This window comes from Lampetra planeri, chromosome 4 (assembly GCF_965212315.1).
Source record: "Lampetra planeri chromosome 4, kcLamPlan1.2.h2, whole genome shotgun sequence".
NCBI classification, from domain to species: Eukaryota; Metazoa; Chordata; class Hyperoartia; order Petromyzontiformes; family Petromyzontidae; genus Lampetra; species Lampetra planeri.
This window is the reverse complement of record NC_136110.1, coordinates 27,463,939-27,489,956: the sequence shown is the minus strand read 5'-3', so window position 1 is coordinate 27,489,956 and position 26,018 is coordinate 27,463,939. Positions and strand designations below refer to the sequence as shown.

At 48.2% G+C, this 26,018-nt stretch overlaps 1 protein-coding gene across 2 annotated transcripts in view; it reads right to left on the bottom strand.

Moving 5' to 3' along the window:
* LOC144717891 (peroxidasin homolog) overlaps positions 1 to 26,018 on the bottom strand; it is a 66,894-nt gene that overhangs the window by 12,306 nt on the left and 28,570 nt on the right. The window contains exons 5-18 of one of the 2 annotated variants that reach the window (XM_078593648.1): positions 24,716 to 24,787; positions 23,813 to 23,884; positions 21,275 to 21,459; positions 19,625 to 19,742; positions 17,011 to 17,177; positions 15,184 to 15,456; positions 13,703 to 13,819; positions 12,901 to 13,059; positions 10,313 to 10,425; positions 9,201 to 9,357; positions 6,916 to 7,024; positions 6,086 to 6,243; positions 1,603 to 3,115; positions 339 to 473 (exon numbers count right to left, since the gene is read on the bottom strand). In XM_078593648.1, coding sequence (XP_078449774.1) covers positions 339 to 473; positions 1,603 to 3,115; positions 6,086 to 6,243; positions 6,916 to 7,024; positions 9,201 to 9,357; positions 10,313 to 10,425; positions 12,901 to 13,059; positions 13,703 to 13,819; positions 15,184 to 15,456; positions 17,011 to 17,177; positions 19,625 to 19,742; positions 21,275 to 21,459; positions 23,813 to 23,884; positions 24,716 to 24,787 — 3,348 coding nt within the window. The remainder of the gene's footprint in view (positions 1 to 338; positions 474 to 1,602; positions 3,116 to 6,085; positions 6,244 to 6,915; positions 7,025 to 9,200; positions 9,358 to 10,312; positions 10,426 to 12,900; positions 13,060 to 13,702; positions 13,820 to 15,183; positions 15,457 to 17,010; positions 17,178 to 19,624; positions 19,743 to 21,274; positions 21,460 to 23,812; positions 23,885 to 24,715; positions 24,788 to 26,018) is intronic. The other variant, XM_078593649.1, reaches the window with a different exon arrangement.

The following is a 26,018-nucleotide window of genomic DNA, read 5'->3' as shown; positions in this document are numbered from 1 at the left end:
GCATAAAGGAAGATATTCAGTCCATCACCCTGTTGACTCTCCAGACCAACATTATCCAGTGGCACTCGTTTGCACATGCAAAACTCTGAAGCGGTTTCGACCTTCTGACTCTCGCCAGCAGAGCCAGGCCAGGAAAGTAAACAGGCTGGGACTTCGCATTCATTTTATTTGTACATGACCGAAATTCTGCTTCTACAAGTTTTCACCAACGACGCTTATAAACCGACATACAACCCCCGCAAAGGGTCGGCACTGAAACATTCGAGCTTGCGAAGGGAGCGTTGGCGCCGGGCTGACGGATCACCTCCGCCGGTATCTGCGAGCGGGTCGCTCATCACCTGTCTCCGTCGCGGAGTCGGCTGAACTGCGTGAGGAAGAGGCACATGAGGGAGGGCCCCACGCGCGTGCTGGGGATGATGTCTTCGGCGATGAGGGCGGGCCACAGGTCGATGTTGAGAGGGGTGCCGTACAGCCTGACGAGAAGGCAAAGCCACATCGGGGCAAATCGAGTGACAATTTTTTGTGGGAAGTCGCGCGGAGCTCTCGAAATGTAACGCTCAAAAGGCAACCGAGCAGAGTCCACGGAGCCCCCCTACTGCGTGTCAAAGCCGTCAAGAGCATTCAGAGGGGATTGTGTTCGGATAGTTATGGCACGTAGGTTTGGCCCACAGAGGAAAGTGTAGTTCTATTTATAATCTATTGGGGTTTTTTTTTTTTACACTGTTTTGTTGATGTGATATTAAATTCGCCAGAGTTTCCTTATTTATTCAAGGGTATATTGCGGTGCGAGTATTGATAGTGGACTTTCTAACAGCTTTTCTGCAGTTTCTCAGTAAAAATGAGTTCACACAACAATAGGCGTAATTCCCTCTTTGCTATTAATATTTCCAATTCTGTCACCTGTTTAAATCCAGACTAATGAGTTATTTCATCTACACTGCACGACTGATTAGAGCGAAACCTTTCTTGACTTTGACGGTATACTTCGTATATATACACGCCACATTTATTCAAGTTTTACATTAATATTTACTTCGACCATATCATAAAAATTTAACCCCTTTACAGCTGCAAAGGTAAAAGTGAAGCAATTCTTAATCGCTTGCTAACGCCAATTCTGATGGAAGGGCCTCTAACGAACGAAGCTCTGGAAGGTATTTATATCCTGAATTCAAAACAAGTAAATATAAAAGTCAAATCACTTTAACGCTCTTACCCCTTTCCCGTTCGGAGACGTCTGCAAGTTGCAGGGTGGGTCCCGTTTACCTCTGAATCTCGGAATGCACAATCGGCCCAAGATTGATTTTCTTTACAGAGACATCGTACTCACCACAGAGAACTGTAGTGACACGACCGCACTCTATGATAGCTGCTGCCAAACTGTGCCACACACCCTCCTGCATGGCCTTGTCGGAGCCTCGGTACAAGATAAAGTTACTTCATTTTAGTTTTTCTTCCGATTCCATTTTGACGATGTACATGTACATCATCATGTACATGTACATCATCAAAACGAAACCGGAAGAAAAACTGATGACGTACGAGTACGTCCTCGGAGCGGGAAATGGTTAAAATTATTGATGTCATCAACAAAGCTCCTACCTCCTCAATTTCTCTCGAACGTCTGGATTTTTTATTTCATTCCTGAGATCCTCGAAGTCGGCCGCCGCGGTGAGGTTGCAGAAGACGCGGAAGTCGTTGTAGGGCGGGATGGCGTGGTCCCGTCCGCGCTGGATGTTCATGGCGGCCAGGTCGAGCGCCACCGTGTGCGCCATGTGGAACAGCTTCTCCGTCAGCTCCAGGTTCAGCAGCTCGGCCGGCACCCGCATCTTGCCGGCGACGCCAAACAGGCCGCGGAGCAGCGGGTCGATGCCGCCCTCGTTCACCACGCGGTACGGCGAGAAGAACGCCTGGCGCAGCGACAGGTGGCCCTCGGGGATGGGCTGGAAGTTCTCGTTGAGGCGGTGCAGCACGGGGTTGATGAGCGTGTGGCCGAAGCGGAAGGCGGCCGTGGCAAACGAGTTGAAGATGCCGCCGTTGACGTTCGGGTCGTATCCCCGGTAGTCGCCCATTCTCTTCATGCCGACGTCCCCCAGGATCTTGGGCAGCCAGTGCGCGTAGGTGATGTGCTGCATCTGGGCACCCACGATCTTGCGCGCCTCGTGGTAGATGGTGTCGCCGTCCCAGTGCGGGTTGAGCCGCAGCAGCTCGGTGGCGATGCGGTTGTGCTCTCGGAGCCAGAGCGTGTGCAACGCGGTGAGGGCCACCTGCTCGTTGGCTCGCTGGTCGCCCGCCAGGAAGCAAGGGATGGGGCTCTCGCGCTCGTCCCTCATGCACTCCGTGGGCGGCCCCGTGGCGAAGGGCAGCAGGGATTTGCCCGAGCGCTGGATGACGCCCTGCTTGAGCAAACCGCGCTGGCTGGCCAGGTCGCGCACCTCCGCCGACTCGCGCTCCGTGCTGCCGTACACGTTGGACGCGTCGATGTACGACGTCAGCTGGTTGATCTGCTCGCGCGGGAACACCGAGTTCATGAGCAGCGACGTCATGCCGCTGCCGCACACGGGGCTCGAGCGGATGAAGAACATGCAGCGGGCGCCGCCGCCGCGGACGCGCGGGTCGTCGGGCGGCACGGCGATGGGGAAGCACGGCGGGTCGTCGGTGCACGCCTCGGAGCACGGCCGCCCGTCCGAGAAGCGCGCCTGGCTCAGCGCCGCCACCGTGAGGTCCATGTCGTGGTCCAGGAACTGGCCCCACTGCATGAGCAGGTGCGAGTAGCGGTCGTCGGGCGTCACTGTCTCGGTGCCCACCAGGGTGGTGGAGATGACGCGCGGGAGGGGCAGCACGTGACCGTTGTGCAGGGCCGCCCCGCCGAGGCCGCGTGGCGCGCTGAAGCCGTTCTCGTAGACGGGCTTGAGGAGGCGCTCGAACGCCGTGAGCGAGGCGCCCCACATGGGGTGCTGCAGGTTGTTGCAGGTGCCGTCCTGCGTGCGGTAGCGCCGGTGGAAGCAGATGTCGGAGCAGTTGGGCACGTGGCGGTGGGCCGTGCAGCCCGACAGGTTGGCGATGAGGTCGAGGTAGTAGGGAGACACCAGGTTGTTGTAGTGGTAGTTGTAGGCTGCACAACGCGGAGAGTTCACGGTAAGAGATGCGGCTTTCGTTGTTGTTTCATCCGCAGGGAGATGCTCGTACGTTTTAAAAGGTCAAAAGGGAAAAGGTTAGAGCGCCTGGAATTGCTTGCTCCAGTCGCTTATGGCGTAAAACGTAACACCTTGTTTTGTCCTTGCAAACAATGTACCGTGGCCATAACAGGTAAAGCTGCAACCCTGAAAATGCCTGCTCACACCGCTGATGGCCAATTAATGAAGCTGCCACGTGGGCAGTTTGTTTAACACGTAGGCTTTTGAGACCAATATTTTTCAGAATAAAGGCTTTTGGGTTCTATCACGTAAGTATAAATGTGTCGTAACCCTCCACCACCCGACACATCCAATTAGTAAGGGATATGTCACGTAAACAGAACACCAATTAGTTACTACTTCAGCCCACCGGTGTGTTGCAGAGTAAATCCACAACATTTACAATTTGAGTAGAACGACGTTTCGCTGGTAATTACATCCAGCATCGTCGGGCGATTTGTCTTAAATAGTGCAGGACGACGTCATCACTGAACCCATCAGGTGAAGTTTCCTACCACTGCAGCACATCGGCAGTTATACATTTGTACGTTTGTTCACGTGACGACATTATTCGTTGCCTTTGGCGGGCGGAGGAGAGTTCACGATACGCATTTTACTTGAGAAATCCGAATAAAAAATCAATCATAACATTGTTCGCGAAATCCCTACATGTTAATCGTTTAGGATTCTTACGATTCAATGTAAATGTCAGAGGCTCAAACGGCCAAACCAAAGCATATTTCCTAAGATCCGAAGCGTGGCAGGGATTTAATGCCCCAGGTTATCCTGCGCAACTCTCTCGTCAAAGTGTGTCCTTGCAGAGTGCGCCTCGATAAATCCGAGTGCCAAGACGGCTTCTACTGCTGATCTTGGCTCCATGCAGCAGGACGCCTGTACTTGACAGCTGACAATCCAACTATAAGGTCGCACTCGTTACACGCAAAGTGCTTGCCACAAATTAACCACAATACCTTGCTGATCTCGTCAGGGAGCAGGAACCACCATGCGAATTCCGGTCATCCTCACAGCGGATTTTGGCTGGTCATCGAATAAAAACTGGTCACCACATTGCGTCGCGCCTTCAGATGCGCTTCTGCAGCCGTCTGGAATGCTCTTCCTCCCGATATTAGGAAGCCACTGGAACCATGCACTTTTAAGTCATCTAGATTGAAAACCCATTTCTTTAGAACAGCTTTATGCATTTAGTTTGTTGTCCTTCCCCCGCACCTCCGATGGGTTGGCTACGTATGGTGCGAAGGACGTTCAACATACATACAACTCCATAAAAGACACAACGAATGATGACCATGAGGCAACAGAAAGGATGCGAGGCAGCCAAACAACCTTTCATTATGGCTTTTCTAGACCTACTGGTGTTCCGGGACACTTGTTCAGACAATACGTTCACAGGCTCTGCCGAGAAGTAACATCTGCCGGCAGCCACACTCTCTTAGCGTCCCTCTGCCCCCTCCACTCCTCCGCAGCACTAGCAATTACTGTAAGAAATTGCCTTAGAAATCCCACCTCACCTATTACATTGACCTTGCGCGTCCCCCCAATAGCACACGTAATGGATAAAACGCAAGGGCCGATCCAGTGCTAATGCACTCGCTTCCGCGCCCCAGATTCATCGCCGGCAAGCAGGACCAGGCCTCTCCGGTGTTGCCCGGTGTGTCGCCGTGTCACCACGCAGCAGCTCCCAGAGCTCCCAAAGCTGCTGCGTCACACCTCTTGCGGGTTCTCATGCAGCAGCAGCAAAAAAAAATGTTAATTGTGTGGACACTTGGCTCAGCCCTTGCTGTGCCGTGTACGTGCCGAGCGTTGGGGGACCCCCTATTCTCAATTGGGGGGGGGGTGCACAATGACGCGTTTGTGCCAGCGGTGAGGTTTTTGCTGGAAATAGCCGCGGTTGTTAAAAGTAAAAAAAACTCTCGGCGCAGCTTTCTTCTGTGCAGGGAAAGGACTGGAGCACAAGGGGAATTTCTACTGCTGCACGCGAGGGAAGGTTTTCCGAGCGAGTTACGCGCGATCCCATTTAGTTACGCGGACGTAATACGCGTCTTCAATATAAATTATGGACGATGCGCGCGTGTGTGTGTGTGTAACGGTTAGCGCACTGGACTTAAAATCTAGAGGTCTCGCGGTGCGACAATATGGAGGGGTACAACCACAGTCAGTTGATCGGCAAGTCGCGTGCGGTGGGTTAAAGTGTGGGTACTGTCACCTCTTACGAGATATCTGGGCGGCATGAAAGGGTAGATCAATACCCTGCCGCGGGCATCTCTAGAGCTCCCTCACGTGGAGGCCCTTCTGCCAACTGCGGCGTGGGCAAGAAATCACAGGGCTGCATCTCTGCCTTTACAATAAAAAAAACATTGTTAATTGGTGGCAGTTTTGATAATGCTAAATGGATTTAACAAAATATGGCTTGTATTTTTTTTAAAGATACACACACAAACTGTAGTGAGTAAACACCTATAAAAAAAATAATTTTTACTTATATCATTTTTATACTGGATTTGTAAGTTAGTGCTGCCCGTATTGCAGTGACTTAGGTTTTGTTGAATTATGCAAGGTGGAGCTATCGTGTGCCTGAGGCACTCGAATGCAGGCCAACTAAGCGCTCCGTATGAGGCAGTACAGCAAGTAGATGTATGATAGGCCTCCAAATTGGAGTGTTCTCTTGTTTGTGCGAGTGCTTTCTCTGGCTAGGCAACCACCATTTATACCCAATAACAATCAAGGAATTGACTGAGACCCAGCGAGGCTAAATAATTATTATCATCATCATCATCATCACAATGAGTATTATTACACGATTGCCTTCTTTCCGAAGAGCAGTTCAGAGTCATCCCGCTGACAGGGACTGCCGAGTTGAACAGCGAGCAGCGTTCAAGGCCAACATATACCTGTGCCATTCATGTCCACCTTGAGGCCACCGCGGACGTGCTCCTGAATGATCTGCAGGGTCCTCTCGAAGATCTCTCCGGCGCGGGCTCGCTCCACCGTGAAAGGGTCCCGCGGGTAGCGGAACAAAGCCAGCAGGTCATTGGGAGTCCGAGGATTCCTGAGCGGCAGAGATACGTGCCGCGCGGGAGACTTAACGAATCCAGTGGCCAAATAGACCCTGGCCACCTCCAACATTGATTTTAATTACGCTCGACTCCAGAAACCTTTCATTCGGCACAGCCTGGCTTTTCCTTGAATTGGATTTTTTGTACAGCTTTCTTTTCATTTTGCTTTAACCTTTGAATGGTTGGCATTTCTCATGCATGCTAAATGAAATTAAATCTCTTTAGGATTTTTTTTTCTCCCTTTTGCCGGATGAGAAAAAAAACAAAAAACTTTTAACAATGCATATCTATACATTTATATGCATACTTTATTTTACTGTGCGATGCAAAAATGGAATTTAATAGTGGTGGTTTCCTACACTTGAATGATTAAATCTCCAAAAGGCAAAATAATTCTTACATAAAAAAAATGTTCTTACTTTATTTGTCAAAAACAGCCACTGAACATGCACCGATAAACACAATTTACAATGGCCTCCCCGTGCCCGGTTTCTGACTGGTGTACATGCCTATTTTGCATTAATAGGATGTATTTCTTGCACAAACATTTTAAAGGAGCAATAAAAACACATGCGAGTCAAACGTAGAGATGCAACTCCGTTTCTCAATACTACGCGTGTCAAAAGAAAAAACGCGAAACAAATGGGATAAGATACTGTGCTCACCTGTCAAAGAGTTCTCTGCGGGTGGAATTGATGGCACTATCAACGCTAAAAATGGCTTCTTGTATGGATGATTCGACGAAAGAGTCTCCCGTGCGATTCCCCTCGGGGACTAAGCAGGAAAACAGCACAAATATTTATTATTGTAAAACGGCCAAACAGCCTTTGCTTTAAACTAAGCCTGAGAACGAGAAGAAAACGAAAGGTTATCACGACAGGCGTGTCGCTATTGTACAACTCACTTTTCCTGCCACCGCAAGACACAAACCTACATACCCTTATTGTTTACGTAATTACTTAATTACATGTTTCATGATTGCTGCAACATGTCTAACACACGTGTAGCTGTCACACGTTTAAGACCCAAGCAACATTTCTGTCATGTGCAGAACAGGTGGAAGAGTGCTGCCTCCCCATTGTGTGGACCACTTGAAGCGATATCAGAGGTAACTCTGCGATATCCACTTACGTGGGCCATTCTCAATAAAGGGGTTCTCTGCTCTGTGAGAGATCCGAATCAATACTTCATCTCATTACACGCTGTTGACAGCACAATCGGTACAAAGTTGGGTTAAGATGACCAAGCATTTCTTTGTTAAAGCGTCGCAACAGTAAACGACTGGGACTTCTCCATTACAGCAAATTCTTTCAATGTTTCATGAATAAAATAAGAACCCAGGCGATCGGTATTGCTGATCTGCAGCACTGTGCTTTGCCCCAGAGATCCGCAAGCTTTACCCTTCAGAGGCATGGACTGCAGGCTTAATTACACACGTGCCGCAGAGCTGTATATCACACACAATGCTTTAATTCCACGTCTGGTTACAAGCGTAGACCTTTTGGTCGCCCACCAGACACCGTAAACGTGTGATCTTTATCTGTATCAGCAGAGGACAGGGAGAGAATTAAGGACAGGGGAGGAAAAAAAATAGTGCTTAGCCGCCAAAGCACCACATGCAGCATGTCGGATAGTGTTAGCGATGCTCGACTGCATGCCCATTCAAAGAGCCATTATTCTCCGGAAAAAAACACACACACAGGAATATGTGCCACGCTCATTAAAGCTGTACCAAACCGACTTAAAAAAAAAAACTTCTTAAATGTTGCTACGTGATTTTACATGTTAAGGTACATTTATTTATGGCGTGCTTGGCAAACCTCAATGCAATCCTTCACGTTGACAATTCAATAATGGCTGCTTCAGTTCTTTCTTTAAAAAATTAAAGGCAGCTAACAGCAACCCCAATACACCTGCAGGCAAAACTCATCATTGTGGCCATACACATATATATATTTCCCTCATATATCCTTAATGTAAAAGCATTTTTCAATCAATGTACCTATCCTGTTTCGGTGTGCTGTTTATAATTCGTGAATGCGCATTTATACATTCGCTGCTTCGAGAACTTTACAATGGCTTAACTCGATTCAGCTAAGTTTTTTTTTGTTTAATGGGGAAAAATGCTTAATATTGCAATGTCGGTTTTACCACGAGGACAAAAATGCCAAAAATATCACGATTAAGCAATAGGTGTTTCCGCCTTCGTTCATATACACGGGGGTGAGAGCCTGAGAGGTAGAGCATAATGCATGATAGACACATTACACATTCTGTTCATCGTTTGAAATCTCTACAAAGCTTAACGTTGACTGTGTTGTGAACCCCCTCCCCCCCCCCTTTAAACAAGGTTACGTGACAGCGTCGTGTGGGGTCAAGCTCTCCCGTGGAAAAGGGGAGAGGAGCAGGGTGAGGTGCCACTTGTTGGGACCAAGTGGCTCAGTGGCAAAGCGAGTAGCTCCCAATCGGAAAGCTTACGGGTTCGAATCCTGTTTGAGGGTTGACTCAGACCACCATCCGTCCCTCTGGGAATCTATAAAACGAGTACCACTTTTTTTGGTTGTTTCGGTAAAGTCACGTAGAAGGGAATTAAAATAAAAAAACACACATTTTTTGTTATTGTTTATATATTGTTATTATTTTATTATTTCCCTTCTACGTGACTTTACTGAAAGAACCAAGAATATGAATCCCTGCAGTCACGAAAGCTTTAAATCAAAATTTGAGTACCACTTTGTAGAGAATTTAACAGCGGTTGCCCTATGGAAAGCCTCTTCCCCGCTGTAGGAATACATACGTTCCAACGCTGGCTCAGAACTATAATGAATAAGACACGAGCCGGTGCAACAGTGCTCACTTGGAGCACGAAAACCGCTTCGACTTTCGATTGGAGATGGGATGGGAGGTGGGAAGAGGACGGGCGGTGTGGGGGGGGGGTGCCCAGCGTCACCGTGTACGGTCAGCAGCATGTTGGTGGAGGCGTGGCCGATGCTGTTGCGTGCGATGCACTCGTAGCGGCCCTGGTCAGCGGGTCCCACGTCCCGGATGGTGAGGAAGCCCTCGGCCGTCAGGTGGAACTTCCCGCTCTCCGTCAGCTGCACCCCGTCCTGGGCCACGGGGAGGTTTTGGATCAGAGCAACGTTGCGGGAGTTACCGATCTTTAGAACCGCTTTATGCGTCGTGTTTTTTCTTCTTGGTTCTTTCGGTAAAGTCACGTAGAAGGGAAGTAATAAAATAATAAAAATACAACATAAAAAACAATTCGCACGACGTTTCGGCCACAACGCAAGCAGCCGTCCTCAGACTTGCGTTGTGGCCGAAACGTCGTGAGAATTATTTTATTATGTTTTATTTTTATTATTTTATTACTTCCCTTCTACGTGACTTTACCGAAAGAACCAAGAAGATGTATCCCTGCAGTCACGAAAGCTTTAAAGCGTCGTGTTTTGTTTGTCCTTCCCCCGCACCTCCGATTAGCACGGTTGGCTACGTGGGGTGCAAAAGAAGTTCAACACGCATACACTGTAAAAACCCGGCTTAGTACACGACCGCACGGCAGAGGAGATGTTGTACAGCAGTGTACGCAGACCAGCAAGAAGAGCAGTCGTTGGTCAGTGGGGAAGGTACAGGCGCAGCCCTGAAATGTTTTGCTCATGACACTGCCGGCTGAAGGGTCTTCACGAAAGGAAGCCCTAGCCACTCTCGAGGGTATTTCCACCTTCTCGTTCATATTTCGCCAGGAAGCAGTACCCACACTTAACCCCACCACACGCGATCTGCCAATAAACACCGTGGTGGTGGTGTACCCCATTTTATATTGCTGGGGGTGGACGGGGGGCAGGGAGATTGAAGAAACTTGCCCCGTCGTTTCAACTGCCACGCATCGAACCGGATTGCAAGCCCACCGTGCTGACCGTGACGCCACCGTGGCGGCGCGTAAAGCAGCGACAGACGCCCCCAACGTTCAACCGTTATCGCATCCGTCTTGCGACGAAACCAACAGCGGGGGGTTAATATCTCCGAGCGGAAAGTGCCGGCGGTTGCGGGTGACGACGATTTTACTTTGCTCCACGTGATGATCGGCGTGGGCTCCCCCTGGGCGCTGCACAGGATCTGCACGTCTCTGCCGGCCACCGAGGCCACGTCCGTGGGGGAGGTGGTGAACACCGGGGTGACTGCAACACACGCGAGCATTCACGGCGAGCATTCATGGCGAGCGGCTCGCTGCGACGAGCGGCTCGCTGCGACGAGCGGCTCGCTGCGACGAGCGGCTCGCTGCGACGAGCGGCTCGCTGCGACGAGCGGCTCGCTGCGACGAGCGGCTCGCTGCGACGAGCGGCTCGCTGCGACGAGCGGCTCGCTGCGACGAGCGGCTCGCTGCGACGAGCGGCTCGCTGCGACGAGCGGCTCGCTGCGACGAGCGGCTCGCTGCGACGAGCGGCTCGCTGCGACGAGCGGCTCGCTGCGACGAGCGGCTCGCTGCGACGAGCGGCTCGCTGCGACGAGCGGCTCGCTGCGACGAGCGGCTCGCTGCGACGAGCGGCTCGCTGCGACGAGCGGCTCGCTAAGACGAGCGGCTCGCTAAGACGAGCGGCTCGCTAAGACGAGCGCGCATGCCGGCGTCGATCACGTCAACGAAATGGGTGACGAGAAATACAGCAAACCGAGTGCATTTATTCTGTTTTAGCAAACGACGACTGAGTGGAGTGAAAACAATTATAATTATCATCAAAGCGTGACGATGAATACCGCTGCCCACCGAAGACAAAACGCACGACTGACTACAAACTGCAGTGCTTCACGTGTTGATTAGCACTGCAGCTTGTAGTCAGTTGGCTACGTACAGTGCGGAAGAAGTTCAACATACATATAACATACATACATACATACATCGAGTGAAGTGAAGAAAACCAAACGTGTTAATTGCTTATGGAGGTAAGTAAACATTTTTTTTTTATTGTACCGCGGTCATGGATTGGCCACCCTGATCATAATAGCTGGGAAGGGAAGTTTCACACCTCTCACACCAACATTGAATAACTAAGACTGGACTCGAAATGAAGCCGCTTTTGTCGACAAAAAAAAACAAATGCCCGAAATAAACAATGTTGACAGAATCAACATTGGCATACGTGCGAGTGGGTGTGTTGTTAAGCCCCCTTGGTAAGACCGAGGCCTGCCCTGACCCCTACACCTCCACACCTCGATGGTACCCCCCCCACCCCACCCCCCAGAGGAGCTGGCTGTCAAGGAAGACTCGAAAACAAACCGCTGTGGTGCGGTGCGTGTGTGGCGTACATGGTAATGCCCTTCGGACAGGATGATATCGCATGGTTAATATTCAGATTTTCAGACGGAGCTTTTTGGTGTTACCAGCGCTCCATCCAACTCAAGTCAAAGGAGGCAAATGATGATGAATATGCACCTCAGAGGCACACCAAGTGATAAGACGAAAATACTTAATGCATGTGTAGTGACATTGAATGAGTCACTGTAGAGCGTGGCGCTGGGAGATTAGTAGACAATGGGATTGGGGGTAGCAGCCCGTTCTACCAGTTGGACCCGTGGGCCAAGCCCAGAACCTTCTGGGGGATCCAGAAGGGGGCGTGGCCGAGGGCGGAGCCTGGCCACGCTGGGGAGAATAAAAGGCGAGCTCCGACTCCCAGTCGGGGCTGCTGCTATCGGGAATAGAACTCGTCATGCTGCTGTCATCGTGGTCTTCGCCTCTTCAACCTGTGGGTCTGGAAACATGTTGGATGTCCAGACCTGGCATGGAGTTATCCCCCTATGGCTGTTAAAGCCGAAATAAACAAGAGAGATAACGCTTGCTACTAGTGTCTCTGAATTAGTACACGACACATGTTATGCATACCAAATTCGTATTTTTTTTCTTATTTGCAAAGTAAAATTATAATGATGCATGGTTACAATTTTCCACACATATATAAAAAAACATCTGCTGGCCTTTGTCAAGACATTGCTGGACAAAGACCTCCCCAAGAGGCGAAGTCATCGGTGGTTGTACGACCATGCTTCACCATTCTGGTCCCGTACAGGTTAGTGAAAATGGGTAGCCCAGGACCTGTTCATCAGATACCACTCACGACCGATGTTAGCCATGGCCATGAATCGGACTTGGGTCACTTGGTCCACAGTCAGTGCGCTAACCAATGCGCCAACGCTCTTCCCCCATTGCCACATGTGTAAACAATGAATATTATTTAAACAAGACTGTATGAAAAGCGCTTTTTAAGAAGTGACCTGGCCACAAATGGTAGTGCAACGGTTATTCATGTGGAAATGTTTCGCAGCCAAATACTCTAACAGCATGTTTATAAATGTGGAGGGAAAAACCGGAGGACCCGGAGAAAAATCCACGCGACCACGGGGAGGACATGTAAACTCCAAATATACAGGAGTCAGGGATCGAAGCCAACGACCTCCCGTCTACCAGGCGAGGTAGTTAACATCTCACCACCAAAATCGACAAACGCATTATGGCTACAAACCAGCGAAAGATGTCAAGCCACAGACGAAGGATCCCTACCATGGCCACCAGGCAGAGCACAACCCAGTGGGTGTGTGGGGGGGGGGCATGGGATGTGTTTGTAGGAGGGGTGGGGGGTTGTGTCAGCCACGCGAGGCCCCACCTCTCTGCTGCACGGTGAGCTGCACGGCGTGGCGCTTCACGCCCACCACGTTCACCGCCTGGCACTCGTACTGGCCCTGGTCGTGCAGGCCGACGCGCGAGATGCGCAGGGAGCCGGACGCCAGCACCGCATGGCGCCGGTCGTTGGGCAGAGGGCCCCCTGTGAAGACGAGCGGCGCGTCACGTTCGTTCGGCCGACACCAGCTAGCGTCCACCTCGGTGGTTGCCTTTCGCTTATCCCCCCCCCCCCCTTCGTTTCGGTAACAAAGGTTAGAAGGGGGCAGCCCTCCTCGGATTGCTCGTGCGCCTCTGCTGGTGGAAGGGCCTCCACTAATCATCAGAATATTTGTTCATACTGGATGCCCCGTGGGGGCGGGTCAGAATGTGCCAACGACAAATAATTAGAACAGGAGTGCAAAGTATAGGAAAGATAAACAAATCACTTCAATCAAATATACAAATACAACTAAACTATGTTTTATCTTACCAGGTGAAACCCAATGAGGCATTCACTTGTTTTTCAGAAACGACCTGGCCAAAAATGATAGGTCAACAAAGTGGATTCTTACATGGAAATGTATATAGCAGCCAAATACTCTAACTGCATGTTCATTCTAAATGTGGAATGAAAAACCCGGAGGACCCGGAGAAAAATCCACGCGACCACGGGGAGAACACGCAAACTCCAAATTATACAGGCGTCAGAGTCGGGGTCGAACTCACGACCGCCTGTATACCAGGCGAGGTAGTTAACATCGCGCCCGCCGTGACGCCCCCTCCGAGCGAGCGATGTGGATGGGCACCTGCTCGGGTCCAGGCCAGGACAGGCCGAGGCCTTCCCTCGGCCTCGCAGTGGAAGTCCACGGTGTGCCCCTCCACCACCTGCTGGTTCTGAGGAGTCACGGTGAACTCGGGGGCAGCTGCACATAGCAATCACAATCATCATCATCATTATCGTCATCATCGTCATTATCAATCATTATCATCAGAGATTGAAAACTCACTTCTTTACGTGTTTAGTTTGTTTGTTCTTCCCCTGCCGCACCTCCGAGTAGCACGGTATTGAGCGAAAGAAGTTCAACTTACATACATACATCATTATCAATCATTATCATCACCATATTCACAACGTGCCACACTCAAGTGGAACAAAATCCCTGAATCGCCCACGAAATTAAGATGCACAAATTGTACGGAGCATTGTGCATGGGTGTACATGTGGACTTAGGATTGCAAAACGTTTGCAAGGCAACCAATAGCATTGCTTACACTGGTATGTGTAATACAATGAACACGCATGACAACTCATGTATAACAAGCTGAACTCTAATCCATCTCTCATATTCATGAAAGTAAGTTTTAGTCCATCAGCCGATTGGCTTTAAAAACAGATCTAATCAAGCAGCACTTGTTTAAAAACTCCGGACTGGTTTTGACCTTCTGGATCTAATACGCAGAGTGAGGCTTGCTAAACAAATTCTGCTGGAATATAAGATGTCATTGGCAAGAGTGGTCTTGCAATACTTTTGCAGAATAATTACATCGTCACATGCCTGAGATATCGCAAGTATTGTCAGAACCAGAAAATGTATTTATACTCGAGGAATCCAATGAGCTATAAGGCTCTTTTTCACATTTGTCCAGCAGAAAAGGTTTGCAAAAGGTGACATTCGCCCTTCATGAACATTCTCCATGGAGAAAAGCTGCGTGGTTAAACACGTAGGCTTTTGCAACCAATAACATCCAAAACAGAGGTGTTTCGGGTGAGATCGAGTATATATAAATGTGTCATTAAACCCACTACAGCCAATTAGTTATCTCTCTATGTATCTCTGTGATATCTGTCTGCTTATAGGTCTGTCTATATGTCTCTGGTTCTGTGTTTTATCTCTCTCTCAAATTTAGCATTCTCAGGAAGAACGTAATCAACCAGGTAGGGTGTTGACTGTTATGTTATCCGACTCTCTGTTGTATTACATTCCATTTCTAAGTATACTAGATTTGTGTTTCTATTTCATTTATACCTGATGATGATTGCTTGTGTTGCAATCGAAACGTCGTATGCTAGTATTTCATTTATTATTTTATCTTTATATGTGACTTTACCGAAAGAACCAAAGAATAAACAAAACATGGCAATTGCTTACAAGTTCAGCACACCGATGTGCTGGAGAGTAAACCCACGACATTCGCAATCCGAGTACGACGTCTCGCTGGTGATTACAACCAGCATCATCAGGCGACAGCCAGAAGAAGACCCGCGGCTCGCCATGCCCCTCGTTACCCTGCACGATGATGAAAGCCGTGGACTGAATGGCGTCCTGGTTGTTGTCGGCGTGGCACGTGTACTGCCCGCCGTCGGCCTCTGCCACGCTCTCGATGAACAGCCCCCCCGAGGGCGTGATGGCGAAGCGCGGGTCGGAGGGCAGCAGGCCGCCGTCCCCGCGCGTCCACGTGATGCGAGGCTGCGGGTGCCCCGTCGCGCTGCACTCCAGCGTCACGCTCTCACCGACCAGCACCTCCGTGTTTTGGGGCTGGATGACGAAGCTGGGTCGCGCTGCGCCCACACAAGACACGACCCTCGTTTCGTTTTGGGCGCCGCGGTCTGACGAGATGTGAAATGCCTCGCCGGGTACGCAGGAGGTCGTGGGTTCGATCCGAACCCTGACACCTGCTGTATATTTGGAGTTTGCATGTTTCTCTCCCCGTGGTGGTGTGGATTATTCTCCGGGTCCTCCGGTTATTCTCTCCACATTTAGAATCAGTTTGCTCGTTCAGAGTATTTGGCTGTACTAGATTTGCACGTGATAAGCCGCTTTGTTGAACTGTCATTTTTGGCCAGGTCGCTTCTGAAAAAGAGCAATACAGGCTCAGTAAGCCTTACCTGGTAATATACAAAAAAGTTTTGTTTAGTTTCAGGTCGGGCCGGGCTGACTACCGCGGGGGATGGTGCCAAGGAGCGCCTGCCACCGCTGGTTCTGCAACCCACATTTGGATTGAGCGCGAGGTCTCAGAGAGGCCGCGTGCAAAATCCTGATGTAGAGTGGAGAAAAAAACCTGGGGACGATGCCCAGCATCCATCACGAATGTGTGAATCGCAAACCTCCACGGATGAACCTCCCCCTTCTCAATATATCCCAAAAGCAATGGTCTGTATTAAACCGGAATGTGGCTATTTCCTAAACGAATGGACATTTGAGAATAGCCCCACAGGAGTGAAAATGTGGTCACCGGTCTCAAGCTATAGACCGCAAAGCAATGTCGCTGCCTGCTTGCATTGTTCACCGGCAGTCGAGCCACTCCTGAAGATGTCCATTGGCTCACTCGCTAACCTCCACACGAACGTAGCAAACGTTGTTCATCAACTAACCACCATACGAAGGAAGAAGAATACGGTTGGGTAACTGCTGCTACCCATGCCCTCCCCTTTGCTTGTCCTGCCCAAATAATCTTGGCAAATTTGAAGAGTTACTCGCTGGTGATTGAGCCTGTTTTCAAACACATGACCAAGAACTATTTTATTGCATGTACATTGGATGGCAAGGATCCTATCTGATTCTTTGTTTCATACAGTCTATAGTTTAGAGCTAGGCAATGCTATTATTTGCGGAATTTGGTCGTCTTCTTTCGTATGGATTCATAGCAGCAGGTAAAAGATGTAATTTTGGATTGGTTATCTACAAAAAAAAATTAATTCAGTGACTACCGATTATCATTTCCATTACTCAACGAAACGGATAACATGAAAATAGTCATCACGAAGAGTCTCACCTGTCCCCATGTGCACTGCTGGAAAGGAGGTTTATGGGACAGGAATTGGTGGCATCGTCAGCCCACATCAGCCCACATCACACCCTGGGCGTGGCAATTCGGGGGTTTCTCAATCTCCGAGAGACAGGATTATTTGTTTGTTTGCTTAAGCGGCGCCCAAGTAATGAACCACGTGAAATTAGTCGATTGCAATGTTTAGGCAATTAATCGACTCCATCGATGAATTGTCAGGGAAACTCCAGATGCCCGTAGATTCACTCACAATTGCATGAATGCACTTGCGCAGGGGGAAAAAGAAAACAAACCACACACGCATTTTACACTTGGCGCAGACCCTCACCGGCTACACCGAAGTATCGCAACAGCACCTCCTGAGTCTTCACCTCCCCTGCAAGGTTCTTGGCCATGCACTGGTACACTCCCTGATCCGACTCCTGGGTGTCCTTTATCATGAGGGTGCCGTCTTCCAGCAGATTCATCCGTTCCATAGACATGTCGATCTCATCACTGCTCAGCCACGGCAAAAAAGAAAACGAGGGTAAAGGCTAAGAAAGTGTCCTCGCCGTTTCACATTAGCGAGCGCCTCTATAGCAGCCGTCCTCAATCCATGGATCGCACTTCCCTTGTAGGACATGAAAGCCCTTCAGGGAGTTATTTGGGTGCTGTAGATTTCCACACGATAAAACACTTGGTTGAGCTATCATTTGTGGCCAGGTCGCTTCTGTAAAAGAGCTACGTAGCTCAGTGGGCCTTACCTGGTAAAATAAATCAAAACATTACTTGAGTAAGGTGGTGCTGGCTGTGGCATGCATACCTACCATGTAATGGAATATACTAATGAAGGGCTAAGTAGCCTCCTATTGGATAATGGTGTGTCACAACATTGCATAATATGCTCGATCAAGGCGCGTATGGAGTTATTGTTGGACCATCCCAATACTTTTAATTATGTATGCAGACAGTGCCACCCTTGAATGTAATGCAATTTCTAAACTTTTGAACAAAGACCCGCGGCAGCTGTCACAGTTTTAAATTCTAACGTACGGTGTTTTTTTTTTCCTTTTGTGCCTTAGCCAAAATTGCCTCCAGCAAATAACTGTGCGCAGAGGGTGTCTCCTTCCACAAGTTAACAGCTATTTTCCAAGAATGGTTTGCTATTTTCGTTCAAGCTAAGGCAGCGGGCGTTAGGGGACGTTTAATATTCAACGATAATAAAAAAAAATAGTGGACGGGAGGGGGTGGAGGGGATGGACTTTTGGCATACCAGTCCATGGATGGACACGAGGTAGTCACTGCCCCAGGTGACTCGCAATAACGACAGGCTCACTCGGCACCGTGCGTGCTACTTTATTTTGCAGTTATGTTTGGGTACATTATCCAACGCCCCCCACCCCCCTCCTAAAAATACCACGTTTCACACACGTTGCCTCCTATGTGAATAGCAGGGCAGTGAGCCCGACCACCTTCCCCTGCCCCGTAGGGAAACCTGGCCTCGGGCTTGTCGTCCACGGAAACATCTGTGCCCCCCCCTCCCTCCCTCCTCCTTCCCCCGCTGCCACTCGTGCTCCATACCGGGCTCTTTTATCAAATAGATATGATCAGTGGGCTCGTTCGAAACGTTTTTTGGGAAAAGCGATGACAACCGGTGGCCCAGATTAAGAGCGAAAGTGGCAGCCAAAGGAGAGAGAGCACGCCGGAGAAAAGTCCATCGCAAGTTTGATCGACGCGTGCGAGCTGCTCATTCAGGCCAAGAGGTTTTTAAGTGGGGTGAGTGGAATGTGGGGGATGGGGGAGGGTAGGGGAGGATGGGACGGCTGTCACAAAATATGCCTGCAGTATGCACAACTTCATTGAAGTGGACAATAAGGAGAGCCATCTCAAGCACTGCTGAATTTTCTAACTTTTCCTATTTTCATTTGTCGTACGTGTGCCGAACTTATTTCGCACTGTATGTAGCCAACCATGCTAGTCGGAGGTGCGGGGAAAGGACGTTTGTTGTGCATATTGTCCATGCCACATTGTTTTTGAACGTCACATTTAGTTGGCAATCAGTCCCTTTGTAATGATCTCAACTACACATTTTATTTTGGTGCCACGAGATGTAGTGCATGGTAGGCACCGTGTAAATAAATCATGATGACGACGATGGTCACGGCAGTAGGCACTGCACGCTGTACATGTGGGTAATTCCTGGACAATACCCGTGCTCATAATCAATGGCCGGTGCACAGTGCAGGCATTAATGTTTCAGTGCACCATGCAGCGTTGCACTTCTATGTGTTCCGAATACCTCGTTTTCAGTAAATCTAATTTAAAAGTAAATAACTTAAGCGAGGTTTTTAATTAGAGGGAATACATGAATTGTAATAAGCGTTTTGAAATATTAATTTGGTTAGCATTGTGCATTCTTTTTTGTACCAGACTTGAAAACTGATGAAACGTTGCTTTCAAGTTTTTTTTTCTTCTTCCATCAAAGAAGATGAAACGATGGAAACGTTTAAATTTTTTCTAAAACATGCTGTTGGAAAGGGGGCGTGCACCAGATTTAATGGAAAGCCTCTTTGTTCTCATATAATAATAGCCATAAATATATCCGCGGGTATTTAAGATAATGGACCTAGATAATGGCTTGAACAAAGCACTATAAATCCTTTGAATAGTTTCGCTAATACTGCTACCAACCAATGCAATGTGACCTTCCAGTTAGGTTTTGGCCCTGCCATTCTTACCCCCCCCACACCAACCTCCATCTATTGCTCACAAAGTTGTGTCAGTAAAAAGAAGTTCTCTGCCAAGAATGCACTCGTGCACAACGCACACATGGAAAACGTTACCGGCCCGTGTCTGTCTGCACAAGGTTATTCATAGCTGCCTGCATGGAACTGCGACATCTGCACGGGGGAAGGGGGGAGGTACATAGAAAAGGGGGTGCACGGAGTCGCGTGGACACTGACTTGTTGTGGAGCCAGATGATGTCGGGTTTGGGGTTTCCTTCCGCTCGGCAGGTGAAATAGACGACGTTGCCCAGAGTGACGTCGACATTCTGAGGCTCAGATGTGATCCGTGGACGTTCTGAGAGGGAACAGATTCACAAACATACACGGACGCAGTGTGCTATACACTTTGACAGGGGAAAAGCCACTTGAGATTTTTATTATAATAATGATAATAAATGTTTATAGAATCATCAGTTAATTTAGACTGGAAGTTGTTTTTTTATTCCATTGGTATTGAAAATCGCTTTCCAAATTACATTTCACCTATATTTATTAGCTTAACTTACCTGCCGATACATTTAAGACATTTAATTCTACGCGTGTATATTTTGAGAAGTAACTTAGCCATTACATAATTATTCATTCACATTGCATTGTACTGGGACCAAAATGAAAAAGGAAACCTCAGCACCATCCTCATTGCACAACCCAATAGCAAGCTTATATGTGCAGAGCAGAGAGAGTGAAGAGGTGACACATTTCTCAACATTGACGTACAACATTTTTTTCCCGTCATAAACCAGAGGTAACAATAAGTGTTGTGACATCCTCTCGGGCTGTTCTCCACTACCAGCTGAATTCCATGAAAAGTATCTCCCCCTTGTAACAGACGTGTGAAGAATAAGAAGACAGACGAATCGCTGCCTTTGGAATTGAAAGCCTTCTGGAGAATTCTTAATATGTTCGTATAAAGAGCATGCAACTGGAGCGAGGAAGCTCCGCACATAATAATATGTAGATAAAGAATCAAAGCTGCGGTGTGTCTGATACCGTACAGGAAACTGCGACATTTTAGACATGTGACCAGAATGAATGGTGACCGGCTACACGGGAATGGTGACGGAGGTGAACACTGGGTAAGAGGGAAGACCGCGATTCGACCGGACGTCAAACATCAAACACTGGGCGGTATGAAAGATGTCCCAGTTGAAAGACGCAGCGACGGGCAGAGAGAAGTGGAAAAGCACTACGAGGAGATATCGATTAAGCAAATAGGCCGTGCCCCAATGTATCAAAACACCTAGGGACTGGCAGAAGACGAATGCACGTGTCAAGGATGAGCAGGATTTGCTCGAAGCAAAATTCCCACGTGGGGGGGGGGGGGCGGATGGGGAGCGGACATTGGGGACGGGGTGGGGGGGGATGAGGGGGGGTGGGGGGGGACGAGGGGGGATGGGGGGGATGAGGGGGGGTGGGGGGTGGATGGGGAGGGGTGGGGGGATGAGGGGGGTGGGGGAACGAGGGGGGGGGCATGGGGGACGGGGTGGGGGGGGGACGAGGGGGGATGGGGGGGACGAGGGGGGGTGGGGGATGAGGGGGGGTGGGGGGACGAGGGGGGGGACATGGGGGATGGAGTGGGGGGGGGGGCGAGGGGGGTGGGGACGAGGGGGGGGGGACATGGGGGACGGGGTGGGGGGGGATGAGGGGGGAGGGGAAAGGGGGGTGGGGGGGACGAGGGGGGGTGGGGGGGTCGAGGGGGGGGGGACATGTGGGAGGGGGTGGGGGGGGCGAGGGGTGGGGGAGACAAAGGGGGAGGGCGAGGGGGGTGGCGGGGGACGAGGGGGTGTGGGGGGGGGAACGAGGTGGGGGGGGGGCGACATTCCACACCGTGGTGGGGGCCGGCGCAGTTGAGCTCCTCAGCAGTGATGGAGGCGAGCGAGCGTCCCTGCAGGCGGCGCGGGAACTCGCAGGTGGCGGCCGCCTGCGTGGCGCCGTGGTACGCGTACTCGCGCAGCAGCTCCATGAGCCAGAGCAGCTCGCAGTCGCAGATGAGCACGTTCGAGTCGAGCCTCCTGCACCGCCGCCGCCGCCGTCGCCCGAAAGGACACGCACGGGGCAAGGAGCAATGACAATCAAAAGTCAAGAGATGGGATGGGGGAGACAGCACCACCACCACACGCCCCCCCCCCCCGCCGCCCCATTCAAGGTTAATTGACCTCCGCTGTCATTAATTGCTGTTAATTATAATGAGACGCCGCGAATGTCGAGGCGTCGTGTTTCAGTGCGGCGCAAAAAGGTCGTGCCACTTCCTCGGTTTGATGTGCGTCAAGTGAAATTTGCTGACGAAAAGTCTGGTGTGTGTGTGTGTGTCTTCATGCTCGTGGACAAGAGCAAACATAGCAAGCGGGCAAGTACATCGTACAGAAATAATAAATACGAGCGCAAATATACGTGCCTAGTCGACTCGGTCACACACAATAATATAGGAATAATTCTAAGTCACAACTCAACTCCGTACTCGATATTTACACATAAGTACATGTGTATGGTGAGTTGTGGCACGATCATTATCACTATACACGACCTTTCCCAACAACCCAGTCGATATAATATCTGGACATACACAGATTACTGCAATTGCTGTTTGTTGTTGGCCGCTTGATATTTTGTGTCTCTGCACTTTTGATAAGCAATTGTTCTTATATTAAAAAAAAACATGCACCATACCAGTAGGAAATGGAACTTAAGTCATTCGTAATTGATATCTAACTGGTACACATATTAGTCACAGGCTTCGCCTAAAAAAAAGTAACTGCTGCAGTGCTTCAAACATCACTCGGAAGACAAATTTGACACAAGTGGTGATGAATAATGTAGCCCTCGTGTGTATTGCTGGTCTTCGCAGGTGCTCGCTTACAGGCCTTGCCCCGCGGTACACTAATGAAAGGAGTGAAGAATTGAAATTGAGAAGGGGTCGAAGGTAAGGTCGCATTCACCTCCAATGCCATCGGGTAATGAAGCGCAACTTGTTGGATGACGGGCAAGGCCAACGCTGTCTCATCACGCACCGCATATGTTAAAAAAAAATGAAAATAATAGCAGCTGAACTTGGGTCTAACACCGAGACGTGTTTTGCTGAATTTTTAAGCTATTTTTGGTGGCATAGTCCTGAATAAGGGTATAAGAATAGGTTTGAACCTTTCTGGCAATAAAACAGGTGCTTGCATCCGTGGATGGAATTCCTTTCCAGCTCAGACCCCACTTGCTTTCCCATCGCCACATATATAATAACCTCTTGTTATAACTGCTCTCTCACTGTCTTCTTGGTTTTTTCGGTAAAGTGACTTTACCGAAAAAACCAAGAAGATGAATCCCTGCAGTCACGAAAGCTTTAAATCGAAATGCTCTCTCACTGGTTCAGCAATTCCACTGCTGGATTATATTTTTTCTGCCTAAGGACGACCGCTTGTGTTGCGATCGAAGCGTCGTCGTGATTTATTTTATTTTATACCTACGTGACTTTACCGAAAGAACCTAAGACTAATAAAACCTTTTTGCAAGGAATCCTGTCTGCATTAACCGCACGAACTTTGTGGTGAACATGCAAAAAAAAAATCATGCTCTGATAATATATTCATTGTCTTTGAAACTTGATTGGTCCACACCAGACAGAAAGTTGGCAAGAAATGTCCCATGATGTAGCTGCTCACCCCAAGCTATAAATGCCCTGATGGTGGCATTGTCTTTGTGCTGTTTGCCTTTTGGCGTCCTCTGGTCTAACACTGTTTGAGACGAGGCTCAAAAGAAAGCTGTGGACCAATCAGTTTCAAAGACAATGCATATATTATATTCTCAGAGAATGCTTTTTTTTTTGCATGTTCACCACAAGTAACGTGTGGTTAATGCAATGACAGGATTCCTTGCAAAAGGTTTCTGTTGGGTGCTTAAACATCTTAGCACAGCTGTTTCATTGCCAGAAAGGGTAAAGCCTATTCTTATATTTCGATTGCTGGCAAGAGGGGTCCCATAGTATCGAACAAGGGTGTTCATCTGCTTGGTAATTTGTTGATTTTTCGATTTAAAGCTTTCGTGACTGCAGGGATTCATCTTCTAGGTTCTTTCGGTAAAGTCACATAGAAGGGAAATAGTAAAATAATAAAAATAAAACATAATAAAATAATTCTCACGACGTTTCGGCTACAACGCAAGCAGCCGTTCTTCACCTGAGGACGGCTGCTTGCGTTGTAGCCGAAACGTCGTGAGAATTATTTTATTATGTTTTATTTTTATTATTTTATTATTTCCCTTCTACGTGACTTTACCGAAAGAACCAAGAAGATGAATTTGTTGATTGTTTTACATTTGGGGCGAGCAGAAATTCGCAAGTAACTTTGCATGATGTGACACAATGCAAGCATCGCTTACAGCCTTTTCAGCGAGCTGAGCTGAGAAAAGGTCCCGGAAGGAATCTTTGCCAGTCGGTTGTTGTGCAAAAACCTGTACACGAAAAAAAAATGTATTCAAATAGAACACTGAACACACAAACACATCAGCCATGGCATTCATAGATTTAAGCATGAACAATATATAAATTATAATTATTTTACGAAATATAAGCATATCATCGAACATGGCATGCATGTAATGTCTTGTTTTGGCCATACGAGTGTGTTGGGTTATTTAAAGGATAGAGGTGCAGCCCTGCATTTGCTTGCTCATGCCACTGATAGTGGAGGGGCATCCACTTGAGGGAGTGGTAGAGAGGCCTTATTGGAGGCCTTATAGAGGATATTTGGCCTACTCTTCCACGCTGACCAGACGCTTTGGAAGAGGTGAGAGTACCCACACTTTACCCCACCACAGGGGACCTGCCGATTGGCTAACGGAGGGATTTAAGAAATTTGCCCCATTGTTTCAATTGCCGTGCCTGGAGAATGCAATAAGACCAACCACCTCTGGATCGCAAGTCCAGTGTGCGAACCATTTAACTAGTGGCAGCGTCCCAATGTATCTATATGACGAGATGTAAATAAAAAAAGAACTTACCAACGACTTAATTACAACAAAAATCGTGGGTACTTCTTTGCAACAGATCCAGTGTGTGCGTGCGGTGGAGACAGATATGGAAACTAAACTAACAACGAGGAGCTGTGGAATGATTCCAATGGCAAATTGAATATCGGAGAGTTAGCAATGCTCGCATGAGTGTTAAACACACATGCAAAGGAAGAGTATGAGTGGGAGCATCGGCCATCTGCATGCATTCTCAAGCAGCTGGTGCACATTAACACTGAGGACGTATGAGGTGGACATGAAAAGCACACTTACAATCGCTCTAGTTTGGGTAGATGGCTAAAGGTGTCTGGTTCTAGAATCTCTATCTGGTTGAAGTGCATGTATCTGTCAAAAACAAGTGAGCAAATCGTCGGTGCGTTAGTAATTATGCACAGATTGGACATCAAGCTTAGTTACACACACACACAATAATACAACAAAGAGGGGACAAATGTTCGACATGCTGATAAAAAAAAGTGTTTAAAAGAATAACGGTCAACTAGCGCATTAAAATGTAATCATAATAATAAACATGATATCTGTATGCACTGCGGTTAGATATATAAATATGTTGCAAACAAACTCTAAACTACGTAAAATACATAATAAACTGAAAATTGTGTTTTTCTCATTACATTTGATTCCATGTTTTATTTATGGTTGCTCTTACTATTATTCGACGATAAGGCTATTCTCATTAAATAGTATCTGAGAAGCATAACGATCTTCCAACATTGTGTATTTGTTTTTTTTAAAATACATCTTTCAAAAGAGAGAAAATAAACATTCAACCAAGTAATGACGAAACAGCCACAGAAAAAAATCATGTATGAAATTGATTACTATAAAATAAATTGTTAGCTGTGCTCTGTCGATGCCAAATCCTGTAAGACTTCACATCTTGAGTGTTTCTTTGGTGGATAAAATGTGCACTGCTCTCTCCCTCTCTCTCTATGGTTCTGAGCTGGGATCTGGACAAAGGAAATTTGGAAAAATGCAATCTCACTGTGACAAGCCCTTTTTAGGTTTGGGTATCCACACGGGGGATCCTACAGAGTTTTTTTGCATCGATGCTTAGGGGCATACCAAATGAAATGAGCAAAGCATATGCACACTTGTGGACTGAGATGAACCGATTGAAAATCTCATGCTCTTGTGACGTTTGCCATGATAAAACACAAGTGGCTACGATAGATGATAGAAGTTCGTAGCAAGGTAAATCTTTTATAATAAATAAGTTTTTTTTTTAAATATATAAAACGGGTTACAGCACTTTGTCAATCCACTGATGGGGTGGGGGGGGGGTTGTTTGACCATATTTCACTACGCTGGTATATTTTAGATGTACTTGTTTATGCACAAAAAAACACCAGTAAAAATACTGTTTGTAGCGCAGATTAAAAATAATATTACGTTGTAAAGGCCCAACTAAATTTGAATTGGTGGTTAAAATAATGCCATCACGTAATATGTAAGTCATACATATCTGCGATGAATGCAATGAAATGTTAAAGAGTGTAGATATAAAATGACTGAATTACACACATAGCTGTTGTTTAAGCCACTTAAATTGCCA